The sequence below is a fragment of the Physella acuta genome, unplaced genomic scaffold, assembly GCF_028476545.2.
Source record: "Physella acuta isolate Inbredline_101_S28 unplaced genomic scaffold, ASM2847654v3 ptg000889l, whole genome shotgun sequence".
Lineage (NCBI taxonomy): Eukaryota > Metazoa > Mollusca > Gastropoda > Physidae > Physella > Physella acuta.
This window is the reverse complement of record NW_026732406.1, coordinates 213,994-227,500: the sequence shown is the minus strand read 5'-3', so window position 1 is coordinate 227,500 and position 13,507 is coordinate 213,994. Positions and strand designations below refer to the sequence as shown.

Here is a 13,507-nt window from a genome sequence, read left to right as displayed (position 1 = left end):
GTTGTTCCGAAATTTGAAAGGTACTTTGATGCAAAAGTTTTACTATTAGGAAAGTCTTCCTTTGGCAAAAACTTATAAAAACCCACCCGCCCTTCTTTAAACGTGTCTCTGAGGATGTCATTTGCTTGCAATCATCTGACAAGTTGTTGGCCTGTACATGTTCCAACAACATGACCCGTTTGGATCTGAAGGCCTTTATGTGGGTGTCTAGAACAGAATCTAGATTGTACTTTCCTTGTAGTTTTAGGTTCAGAAATTTTAAATGACTAGTTATGACTGCAGCAAAGGTCTATTTCCCGCTCAGATGGAAAAAATGCGATACGAACTGTCGGTCGCGGACATGAAGCAAATCTCAGTTCATGGCGGAGTTTTCTGAATGTCTGGCGGGCCACTAAATCTCTGTGGCGGGCCGCATATGGCCCGCGGGCCGCACTTTGCCCACCCCTGATCTAGATCTTATCTAGATTTCTAGCTTCCAGATTCTAAGTTTTAAGTGAGGCTAATATAATAATATTTAATCTAGTCATTCTAGATCTAGATATAAATTCTAGATCTAATATTAACCTGTAAGTTTATAACCACTATAAGGTTTAATGCTGAAATTACTGCTTTAATGTTACCTACTTTAAGTCCCTGAGAATAGTCGGCCATTATAGATCTACTGCAGATATTGACCATTCGCCCTCCGCGCGATGGCTGAATTTGTTATTCGACACTAAGATAAGACACACAAAGTAAACCGCACTTTCTTTAATGTTTGCTGCGTTTTACACTGGTGCCGAACGGTGCGTTCGTAGATTACACAAAGCAAAGTGGCGGTCATTAAAACTGACATGGACATAAATAAAGCACAATTAGTAGTGATTGGGAGTAGTATGGAATGATTTAATCAGGAGTAATGTCTACACATTTAGTCAGCGGTAGTTGTACTATTTTAGTAAGGAGTAGTGTACTTAGTTAAGAATAGAGTATTATATCTGTTGTTTTTTTTTTAATATATAACTCGCGTGCCCGTCCCGCGTGTTGAGGAAGAAAGGCTGACGCAAAGATTCTAATAGAAGCTTTTGCACGTGGTGGCAAGACAGACAGAACCCCATGAGGTCAAGCTCCACTTAAACAACATTTTTTGTACTAATTAATTAACCCGTAATTAACCCGCTTTTATTTTTGTAGATAATATTACTCCTACTTACTAAACCTGCACGCATTTATTTTTGTGTACTGAAGGGTTACCAAGTGTACAGTAAAGTAAATAGCTATCACAAGATGAGGATACAAATAATTAACGTCTAACGTTTGCTATCTTAAAACCCATCGTATCAAGAAAGGTTTTTAAACAGTTAGCTAAGTTCGTGTACCCTCCTGTCCACTTAATGATCATAGCTTTTGAGTATTGTGGGGCGCCGTACCCTACTTGACCTGGCTGTGGGGCGCCGTACCCTACTTGACCTGGCTGTGGGGCGCCGTACCCTGCTTGACCTGACTGTGGGGCGCCGTACGCTGGTAACATGTACCACTTCAGTGGTAAGATGGCCCCTGTCTACTTAAGTGGTAAGATGGCCCCTGTCTACAACAGTGGTAAGATGGGCCCTGTCTACAACAGTGGTAAGATGGCCCCTGTCTACAACAGTGGTAAGATGGCCCCTGTCTACAACAGTGGTAAGATGGCCTCTGTCTACAACAGTCGTAAGATGGCCCCTGTCTACTACAGTGGTAATATGGGCCCTGTCTACAACAGTGGTAAGATGGCCCCTGTCCACTTCAGTGGTAAGATGGCCCCTGTCTACTACAGTGGTAAGATGGCCCCTGTCTACTACAGTGGTAATATGGGCCCTGTCTACTACAGTGGTAAGATGGCCCCTGTCTACTACAGTGGTAATATGGGCCCTGTCTACTACAGTGGTAAGATGGCCCCTGTCTACTACAGTGGTACGATGGCCCCTGTCCACTACAGTGGTAAGATGGCCCTTGTCCACTTCAGTGGTAAGATGGCCCCTGTCCACTACAGTGGTAAGATGGCCCCTGTCTACTACAGTGGTAAGATGGCCCCTGTCCACTACAGTGGTAAGATGTTATGTCCACTTCAGTGATAAGATGGTATGTCCACTTCAGTGGTAAGATGGCCCTTGTCCACTTCAGTGGTAATATGGCTCCTATCCGGGAAGATAATTTCAACTACTTGGCCAGATAACTAAACACAGATAACAGACAGGAAATGGCTTACCACAAACCCAAACTGCATAATGGAAAGCTTACCGTAGGTTTATAGTTCTTTCATTCATGAGAATTATAATCATTGACAAGGGATTTATCATAGGGAAAGCCGAGTCAGACAGCAACAATAATCCCTGGGGAGAACAAACAAAACAAATGACAATTTCCAGAACATTTTAGAAGCTTATGTGTGAGGATAGTTTTACACATTTCACATGAAATGATTTCCAATATTCTTCTCCTTCTTTGTTCTTAATTTTTAGTGTTGGAAGAGATCGAGCCTTATCTGCCAGAGGATTTGAACTCGAGACTTTTTTTCTTATTTATCAACCATGAGCTTTTTCCAACTCGACCACGCCTCCATCACAATGAAGGATATGTGTCAACATATCCTTCATTGACTCCGCCATTGACTCCGATTTCAGTCTGCTTTTGTTTTTGGATTTGCTTCCAGTAGCGTAGCCAGGATCGTCTCAGGGGGGGGGGGGGAGGGGATTCAAATTTTTTCCAGCATTATATATATAGCACCCCCCCCCCCTCAAACTTTCGATTTGCAACCCCCCCCCCCCCTCAAACTTTGATTTGCACCCCCCCCCCCAAACTTCGATTTGCACTCCTCCTCTCAAACTATATATATATATATATATATATATATATATATATATATATATATATATATATATATATATATATATACTGAGGGGTCTATGGGTGGGTTTAAAACCCCTACCCCCCACCCCCCTGCCTACGCGACTGTTTGCTTCCATAGCCTTTGTCCTACCAAGAACAAACTACCAGGCAGCAGTTGTTTAATTTTGGAGTTGTCTCTCCTAGAAGAGTGGCTGTCCCCAGCTAACGAACCTCATCTGCCCGAGATGACTTCCAATGACTTTGCCAGAAATGACCATTTGTACTGACATCTTATAAAATAACCGCTGCAACAGACCTTACATAAAGCGACATTCGTTTATTTAACTTTCATAAATTAATGACCACTGCCATTGACCTGCCATGAAATGACTTAACTGTTACGGGTCAGTTGTAGGTTAGAAATAGGCTACAATAGTCTAGATCATTAAAGAGAGTGCGTGTGTGAGTTGAATTCACCCTAGTGTGTAGTTAACCCCGGTGTGTTTATGTTTTGTTATCCCAAGGTCGAATGAGGTAAAAACACAGTGGCAGTTAGTTGGTAGCGGCTAGGCTAGAGGGTGTGTTGTGTAAAGATAAAAAGGACAGGCGAATTAAAGGTTGAACATTTGCCTACAAACGTTTTTGGGTCGGCCGTCTCAACTGGTGGCCAGTACTATACAGGTAGAGCTATCACCATCACAGGACGTCACCGTCACAGGACGTCACCAACACAGGACGTCACCATAACAGGACGTCACCAACACAGGACGTCACCATCACAGGACGTCACCAACACAGGACGTCACCATCACAGGACGTCACCAACACAGGACGTCACCATCACAGGACGTCACCAACACAGGACGTCACCATCACAGGACGTCACCATCACAGGACGTCACCAACACAGGACGTTTCACAGAACGTCACCTTCACAAGATGTCACCATCACAAGACGTCACCATCACAGGACGTCACCATCACAGGACGTCACCAAAACAGGACGTTTCACAGGACGTCACCACCACAAGACATCACCATCACAGGACGTCACCATCACAGGACGTCACCATCACAGGACGTCACCATCACAGGACGTCACCAACACAGGACGTCACCGTCACATGACGTCACCATCACAGGACGTCACCATCACAGGACTTTACCGGTACAGGACCTTGTCTTCATATGACTCGGACATTACAGGATTTACCACTGTCTCCGCAGGGATATATGAGGAAAGGGATAACTACAACAGCTTTGGACTCGTTGAGGTAAGTGTTTTTGAATTAGTTTCTTGCACGGTACTCACAACATGGTGTTCCCCTTTGTCTATCACTGTATTGGGCTATACAATTTTGGTAATTCTATATTTGACAGTAAATGTCCCGAACATTGTCCGCTCGTCACACCAGTTATCTTAAGGCTACAGAAAATGTCCCGGAAATTATTTTAACAATAAGCACTCAAATACTCTAATGTTAGAAACTTTTTCCTTAGCTGTTCAAGCGATGCTTGCCAAAAACCATTTCATATAGATTTGTTTTTCTATATGGACCAACGCTTTTATTAATAGAGCTATACTAGATGTACCTTGGTTTTCTCATTTTTTAGCGAATTAAAAATGTTGTGTATGGTTTTTTATTATCTTTCTTCAATACAACAAACAGTGGTACAATCTACAATAGACACATCAGTAGTGCCGATATAATTTTAATTGATTATTGCCTATCACAATATTCACAAGCGTTAGACAACGGTTGAATTCATGTCATATCTCTCCCCTAGCGGCGGCACCTCTAGTAGTTTAATTTCAACCTTGGGAGGTTCTGGGCTAGTCGGCTTGTCGCTGGGCCCTGCTCTCGCCACAGAACTCCCAGTTTTTGTTACTTGTTTGTCCGGCCCCGGGCTGGCGTTAGGGATCTCGTCCCAGCGCACGTCTACATTCTTGCCGACCACGTCCTCAAACTTTCCAGTCAGCGTGAAGACATACAGGTCCTCGTTGCTCAAGTATTTGATCAGACTTCGAGCGCTGGAGTAAGCGTTGGCCATATCGTTCCACAGCCAAGGAAGAGAGTTTGTGTCGCTCTCTCGCTTCAGTGCCGTGTAGAAGGGCGTGGAGGAATCTCCGAATCTGTAGTTAAAAGTGGGTCTATCCCCGCTTCCTCGGTATTTGTAGTGGTAGTTAGTGCCGGGATGGCTGGCCCCGCCTCCCCATCGAAGGAACCCTTGTAGCTCCGTGCTGAACTTGGTGAGTATAGTGGCGGTGTAAGGGACGGTGGTTCTCGTTTTAGACAAGATGAGGTCCCACTTGACAGCGCTGTACGGCTTGAGAACCTTGCTTGTGGTGACGGAGAAAGTGCTGCTCTGCTCCTTCTTGGTTTCATCTGTGGTAGAGGAGGACGTTTCGTAGTTGAAGGTGTACGTGACCCCGGCGCTCATGCCCCCGATGGCGGGGGGTGTGTACCCCACGGTGATGCCCAGCTCGTGGCTGTCTTTCCATTCGCTGGTTGTCGTGTGGGTGACGCTGCGGGTCACCGTCTGCTCGCGGGTGATGGTCTTGGTGGCTTCCGTCGCGTCGTTGTTGTGCATGGTGCCGCTGTCGATAGACTCCGGCGTCAGCTCCTCTATGACAGGTTTCCCGAATTTGATTTCCTTCACCTCAAACCCCCAGTCCTTGTAGTCCATGGCGAGCCTTTGGTCACTCATGTACCCATCACATGTACCGGTTTTATCAGAGACCCACTTGTTGCCCTGACGGTTGAAAGCCTCGCCCACATACGGCGCCAGACACCCGGCACACCAGCCGTACCCCAGCATGTTTGCGAGGTTTGCAATGCTCGACATGGACAGGTCCATGACTAGGTTCTTCACCTTGTACGTCTCGTCCAGGACTTCACGTCCTTTGGCCATCTGGCAACAGCGGAGTGTCTCGAGACAGTGCAGCTGTTCACAGCTCGACTTGTAGAGCCCGGTGACGTAGTACCCATCTTTACACTGACACAGATTCATGTCGTCGAAACACGACATCACGTCTTGGTCGTAGCATTGTCCGTAGTAGGACGGATGGTCGCTGGGCTTAGAGCACCTGGCGTACTCAATGCTACGAAGTCCGGCATTGTTCCCGCCACTCCTGTACAGGCCATTCAGAAAGAAGCCGTTGGGGCAGGTCGCCCAGGTGTTGGTGCCGTCCAGAACGTACAGCCAATCAGCGTACGAGATCTGCGTGCTGGAGCCCGACCAGGGGGAGGGGGGGCTGCAGCACATAGCCTTCTCCAGCAGGGCGATGTCGTCACGCCCGTCCCGGGGGTAGTTCCTGTAGAACCCCTGGATCACGTTGTTGTAACTGTCACATTTCGAGAGATCCCCATTGTCGAAACTCTGGCTCCAGTCGGAGTACTTGCAGCTGGACACAGCCGTCACAGCTACAGCCAACAGCTGCAGCAGCTGTAGTCTGTTCATTTTATATCTTGTCAAATCTGAAAATACAGTGTCATTGGATAACATCTAAGTAAAGTACAAGGGATTCTTTAGAACAACATTTTCTTCTGGTTTCAAAGATTTTGTGACTTATTCAATGCCTCTCTCAAATTATCTGTTCGAAATTTATCACAAACTGAGATAACTGTTTGTTAATAAGAATTGAAAGTAAGAAATTTTTTCGCAGCAAAAAAAAAAAAAAAAAAAAAACCAAAACAAAAAAACCCACAAACAACTAATGATCAGCCACTCAAGATTTCTCTTGAATTTAAGCCTTAGCCAGAAAACTGAAATAAATGAAACAGTAAAGGGATCCTAGAGAAGTGAAGAAAATATTTATAAACAGGTAATACCATGTTAATTATTAGCATTATGTATAAATGCCATGAATAAATAAACCGGGAGTGATCTCCCCTAAACTTTCTCGAATATTCTATTAATATTCTACCAAATATATCAGTCTGCGTACAAGATAATTGCTGAAAATAAGGAAAGTAAAATTATTTAACGTCAATTAATATTATACTGCTGACTACACCTCCCCCCTTTCCCCTTCCTACCCATTGTAGTTACGGTGACACTGTAGTGTCAAACCGCAGCTGTACAAGTTTAATGTTACAAAAAAAAAAAATAAACATTACAAAGACAAATAAAAATTTCGCATTTTAATTTATTTTTAGTGGTCCATGCCCCCAAACCATCTACCGTTTAGTTGAGTGTTGCGGTACTAAACTGTACAGTAATTATTTACCACTGTCTAAAGATCGTCTAAACACGTAGATTACAAATCCATTTGACTTTAATGCATACAATCAAAATTATTTATGAAAATGGATATTATGAACTACAGTACTAATTGAATGCATTATCATATTGTACAAAAATATTTCTAAAATAATTACCTGACTTTTGAACGAAACCAAGTCGGAGAGTGTGAGGGTGGAGATTTTTAAGAAGGCGGAACGAATGAATCCAATAACACACAGTTCAAGTTCAACTATAATTGTTCTTTATTAAAATGATATATATGTTCAAGTTTCTACCTAACTGATCTACACTGTACTATTTACTTCTGCTACTGACTGTTCACTATAATACTAACTACGCACTCCCATGATCAATCCTAACACTAACTGTTCTCTACATTCTACAACCTAACACCTTCTGCCCTCGCTAGCTAATCATGATCTAACTATCTACATTCTCGGCCGTCTCTGACCGCTACGACCTAACAACCCCTGGCCTATCGCTCTACTGACCCACGCCTCAGTGGTCAGCTGACCGTCCCACGTGACCGGTCAGTCCTGTGCGCCCATTGGCCTCTCTAACCAACCAACTAGGCCTATAGTTTGTTTCTGCTAACCTATATCTGCTAAACATGTCTGACGTAATCTTGCGTCATCACATATCTCCCTCCCTTTCTGTAGCTGACAAATTATATTTTTCAGCGTCTGCTACTAATCTAATACATCAACAACTATCTATCTTACTACTCTATTCTATCCCTAACATCAATCATGTAAATCAAATACAAAATGGGACAGCACAGTTTACAAAAACATAAAATCTTCTGTCTGTGTTCTTGGAAAGGAATGTCATTGTTCTAGTTCTTGTACGGTATCCTGACGTCTGTGGTGTCTCTGCTTGATAATGTATGTCTATGTTATGTTATGTGTGAATTCAATCATGTGTAACTCAGTTCTGGCTAGGTTGTCGTGTACTGGCCTTGAGCTAATCTTAGTAGAATGTGTAACTGGTTGAACGGGCTCTGCGAGCAGTGTAAGTGTTATGTAACTGTTGGCGTTCCTCTGTGGTGGGTGGGTTGTGGCGAGTTTTGATGTAAATTCCCGTGAGGCGGGTGTAGGCGTAACTTTCGTTGGTCAATGTGATGACGCAACAAGCTCATCTCAACGCTGGTTGAGACGTCCACGCTGGTTGAGATGTCCACGTAGAGTGGTTATAAGATGAACTGGAGCTGTCTGATGCGATGCGAACAATGACGTAACATTCCGCCGCTGGGAACTTGGACGATGGGTCTTCTACCCTTTGTATCTGCCGACGTAGGTTAACGTTGCTGGCGGTCTGTTATTCAACTCCAGTGCGGGTGCGAAGCGGTGGCGATGCGTCCGCTGTCTTGACCAGGGCAACTCTCTGTTCCGCAAGGCTGTTTGCTGTCCAGGTAATTCAACGTAATCAGGGCTTCAGGTGGCGGCACTCTTTGAAGTGTCTGCTTCTCATCTGGTCTCTTTCTGAATAAGCGTAGTGGGTCTGAAAATTGTATTACGAGACCATGAGCAATGGCTTTACGTGACCATTTGATTGCCCGCGCAGACAAGTATTCAGACAGAGGTACCTTCCATTAAAAAAAACCTCAATCCCAAATTTATACGTGCTGAACATTTGTCTGGCGGTACATACAGCATACAAAAATAACATTACAAAAATAACCAAATAAAAAAATCAGTACACTCTAATCTAACAACAATCCGTAAAGCCTAATAAACTCAATAGACGTAAACACTACTAGAGCTTAGAAATAGCTTCATAAAAAGAATAGACATGTAAGTGTATATCAATAATATAGTGCCATTTCAAATCAATATTTGAACACGTAATCATATAGTGGAGCAGCTCTCACTATCTGACTTCTGACTTGACTTAAACTGGCTGGTTGACTTAATGACTGACTTCACTTATGACTTCAGTAACTTGACTTATTTCACTTTAACTGACTTCAGTAATTTCACTTATTTCACTTTGACTTCAGTAACGTGACTGACTTCAATTTAACGACTGATTCCACTTTGACGACTAACGTCACCTTGACGACTAACTTCACTTTGAAGACTAACTTGACCTCGACGACTTCACTTCAATTCAACTTAAAAGACTTCACTGACCGACTTAAACTTCGACGACTTAAACGTCTTCACTTTGACTTCAAAGACTTTTCCTTGACTTCAACGACTTCAATATGACTTCAAAGACTTCACTTTGACTTCAACAACTTCAATATGACTTCAAAGACTTCACTTTGACTTCAACAACTTAAATATGACTTCAAAGACTTCACTTTGACTTCAACAACTTCAATATGACTTCAAAGACTTCACTTTGACTTCAACAATTTCAATATGACTTCAAAGACTTTAACTTTGACTTCAAAGATTTCAACGACATCACTTTGATTTCAAAGACTTCACTATAACTTCGACGATTTCACTTCTTCACTATGACCTCAACGACTTTATAACTTCAAAGACTTTTCTTTGACTGCAACATGACTACGTCACTATGACCTCAACTACAACTTCAATAACTTATTGACTGACTTAACTGACTTCAAATAACTTCTTTGACTTCAGTTCTGACTTATACTTCACTGACTTCAATAACACTATTGACTTCAGTTTGACTACTCTGACTTCTGACTGTATGACTTCACGTCGATTTCTTCGACTACTTAGATTAACTAAAAAAAAACTCGACTTGACTTCACTTTTGTCCGTTGTTCAAAATCATTTATGGGGAAGGTCCGGGTCACATTCTTGATCATGGGGTTGATGTTCTAGGGCAGTTGCGTGTTATCTATGTGCTGTACTTCCAGTTTCACTAATTCTAACGCTAACTCTGCTTTTGTTCTTGACATGTCTTACTATCTTGACTATCTTGTTTTCTAACTTATTCTCTACAAATGTTTCAACTTCTTCTCCTGTTTTGTCTAATGGTATGCCTTGTTTATAGCACTGAACTCTGCCTCCATGGTTGTGTATGTGTATGTGTGTTGAGGAAAGTAACAAAACTAAGGCAACAGGGCGTAACATAAGAATGTGTGAGGCAGAAAAACCGCTGGTACAAGCTATCCAGCACGGTCCAAACCCAAACGTTTAAAAAAAATTTGGAAGGTACTTATCTTTGTGAACATGGTGACTGTTCCCTTGTGTTGGTAATCCAAACTCGGTCCGGCTGAAGAAACCCGCTGTTGTGATGAGTTTAAGGAAGCTGTACGCCAGATGTACTCCGTCATGAGTAACCCGATATACCCAGTCTTTCCTGTACTCGACCCGCGCTCCACCAGTTGTGAGGGTGGGGGGTTTTATGAGAGGCCGGAACGAGTGAATCCAATAACACACAGTTCAAGTTCAACTATAATTGTTCTTTATTAAAATGATATATATGTTCAAGTTTCTACCTAACTGATCTACACTGTACTATTTACTTCTGCTACTGACTGTTCACTATAATACTAACTACGCACTCCCATGATCAATCCTAACACTAACTGTTCTCTACATTCTACAACCTAACACCTTCTGCCCTCGCTAGCTAATCATGATCTAACTATCTACATTCTCGGCCGTCTCTGACCGCTACGACCTAACAACCCCTGGCCTATCGCTCTACTGACCCACGCCTCAGTGGTCAGCTGACCGTCCCACGTGACCGGTCAGTCCTGTGCGCCCATTGGCCTCTCTAACCAACCAACTAGGCCTATAGTTTGTTTCTGCTAACCTATATCTGCTAAACATGTCTGACGTAATCTTGCGTCATCACAGAGAGTAAAATGGCAAATGGGAGATTGTAGCTTATAAGCTGTTGGTTAATTAACTTAATTGATTTACCGTTTGGAATAAACTATCTGAACCTAATTAAATACTGACTTCGCAAATAATTTATTTTTAACAATATAATACATTTTTTTTGCAAAGTTTGCGTTATAGGTTATTTTTGTTTAAATTTTAGCCTGACCCAACCCTCTCACTTGAGTTACAACTTGACGTGACATTAATCTTGTATCGCAAGTTGACATGACTTAATCTTGTGTCACAACTTGACCCGACTTAATCTTTTGTGACATTTAATCTTGGGTCTTTAATCTAAAGGTAGCGAGCTAGACTGTTAACCCGTACGTCTCGAGTTCGAATCCGGGTTCAAGTCAGTAGACCGTCCCTGCTGGGTACCTAATTCAAGTTAGGGAAAGTAAAGGCGGCTGGGCATAGTGCTGACCATACTATCTCTTCATATGCCGATTTCACAGAAACAAGTTAACTCTACTTCACTTGCCCTATAGACCGTCAGGTTTGAAAAGGAACTTTACTTTTTTTTTACACAAGTTTGTTACCTAACTAAAACAGCACATGTATAAAAAAATTTAAAAATTGGATGTGGCGAAATATGCCCCTGTGGCAAGGCCCCGGAGAATACGGAGCACGTCCTTCAAGAATGTCCATTATATAGCCAGGCGCGATCAAAACACTGGCCCCTACACACACCACTCAAGGAAAAACTATATGGGGCACCTGCTGATCTGGAGACCACAGTCCAGTTCATACATGAATTTGGGCTTGATGTTTAAATCCTCCATCATATACCAAATTGAGAACGAAGAAGAAGAAGAAGTTACCTAACCTAGTGCCCCAAATAAACCTGACCCAACCTAATTTTTGTCCCAGGTTGACCTAACCTAACCCTGATGCAAGTTAAATTAATGTTATCTAACTAACAACACACAAACCTCCCCGACATAGCCTCCAATGTGAGGTAAACAAAATTACTTTGTTACAAGCTTTAAAGCAGTGGTTCCCAACCTTTTTCGAGTGGCGACCCCCTTTTATAAAAAGTAAGTGACCCGCGACCCCCATGGAATTAAAAAGCCGAAATTAGTATGGACATTAATAAGCACTAAAATAAGATTTTCTAGTAGATATTCAATATGAACTACTCTTGATAACTGTTTTAATAGCATGAGTAAAATTGCATACTATTCACTAAACCTTCGTGGTTAACTTTTTAATTAATTTTTTTTGTTAACGCCAACCTATGTCATTATAATTATCTTAATTTTGTTTTTAATCGAAGAATAGTGTTGAAAATATATTCTCGAAAAGTCAATCAATTTTACGTTTGGGTATGAATGGTGAATACTACACCAAAATTGTGTCTGCAGTTTTTCATCTTACTCGGAATCATTCTGCAAATCAAAGAATTCATCTTGTAATTCATCGTGAATGCTGGCAACACCAAGGGAAGAAGACAATGGGTAATGCGTAAATGCAGATTCTACTTTTTTTCAGCTCAGAGAAATGGCGATGCAGTTCGTTTTCAAGAGATTCAAGATGCCCAGAAATCGCTTCTTTCAAAATTTTAATTATCTCACAATCAGATTCATCTACCACACCGCAGAGTTTCTCAAATTTACAATATTTCCAAGATTTATTTTCTTTACCGATTTTGCAGTTTTGATAAAAATGCCCCGAGATTATTATGGAAAGTTATAATATTCGTTCATTTTCCTTGAAGCTTCAGGTTAAGCTTATCTTGATGTTCGAACACATCTGCTAGGTATGATACTCTCTCAACCACTCTATGTCGTTTTAAGTATACCAAAAAGTCTTGTTTCCTTTGAACTTCCAAGAACAATTTGATTTCAGATTTCAATTCAAAAACACAATTAACAACATTTCGCTTGACAGCCAGCGTACTGTAGTGTAGAAGAGCAGAACCTCGTGATCTATATTAATGTTTTTGCTCAGTTCTTTGAAGGCTCCAGATTTTATATAATTTACGACTTATACTAGCAATGGACTCTTGATGTCGATTGGTTAGGGCAGTGATTAGGGAGCTAAATCTTTTCTGTTTTCTGAAAGCCCGATTTTGAGCTAAAGATAGATGGCGCGCCATCCGTACAAACCCCCAGAGCCGTTCTAACCCATTTTAATCATCCAGTTTCAAAAAAGGTATTTATTTTCTCCATGCTATCTTCACAAAAGAGCAACTCTTCTTTGCTATCATCCGCATGAATATAGACACAGACTAGCAACTGCAAACACGAACTCACGTCTGTTGATTTATCAACTTGAAAACAATGGTGAAAGCTTAATTTCAATAAAAATGTGTTATTTAACATTTACGTACATGCAGCGTTTTATGAGATTTTCTCCTATTGTTTTTTTTTTTGCTTGGCATTTTCTATCGCGACTTCATGTGATGCTTGCACTAATGCTGGTGAAAACTTCCTGTTCGATCAAGTCTCTGACGTTTGCAACAAGCTTCTTACCGACGAAAGAACTCCATATAATTTTTGGTGTGTTCCGAATGACTCGTCTCAAATGACGTTTTAGTTTTGAAGATTTCATAGGTTCTTGACAGAGAACAACTTTGTACAGTGCGCTTTGTTTCTTCT

At 41.9% G+C, this 13,507-nt stretch overlaps 3 protein-coding genes across 4 annotated transcripts in view; 1 reads left to right on the top strand and 2 right to left on the bottom strand.

The window, feature by feature from the left end:
- LOC131952689 (uncharacterized) overlaps positions 1 to 746 on the bottom strand; it is a 13,775-nt gene extending 13,029 nt beyond the window's left edge. For both annotated transcript variants that reach the window (XM_059315463.1, XM_059315462.1), the window contains exon 1: positions 625 to 746. The gene's annotated coding sequence lies outside the window, so the exon portion shown is untranslated. The remainder of the gene's footprint in view (positions 1 to 624) is intronic.
- Positions 747 to 1,508: 762 nt separating this feature from the next.
- Positions 1,509 to 2,090, top strand: LOC131952697 (uncharacterized). The gene has a single exon (XM_059315470.1). The coding sequence runs from the start codon at positions 1,509 to 1,511 to the stop codon at positions 2,088 to 2,090; it is 582 nt and encodes a 193-aa protein (XP_059171453.1).
- A 2,503-nt stretch (positions 2,091 to 4,593) lies between these two features.
- On the bottom strand, positions 4,594 to 11,705 carry LOC131952696 (uncharacterized). Its single transcript, XM_059315468.1, has 2 exons — positions 11,625 to 11,705; positions 4,594 to 6,323 (listed from the first exon to the last, which is right to left on the bottom strand). The coding sequence occupies exons 1-2, from the start codon at positions 11,653 to 11,655 to the stop codon at positions 4,594 to 4,596; spliced, it is 1,761 nt and encodes a 586-aa protein (XP_059171451.1). The 5' UTR covers positions 11,656 to 11,705.
- Between the last annotated feature and the right edge of the window lie 1,802 nt (positions 11,706 to 13,507).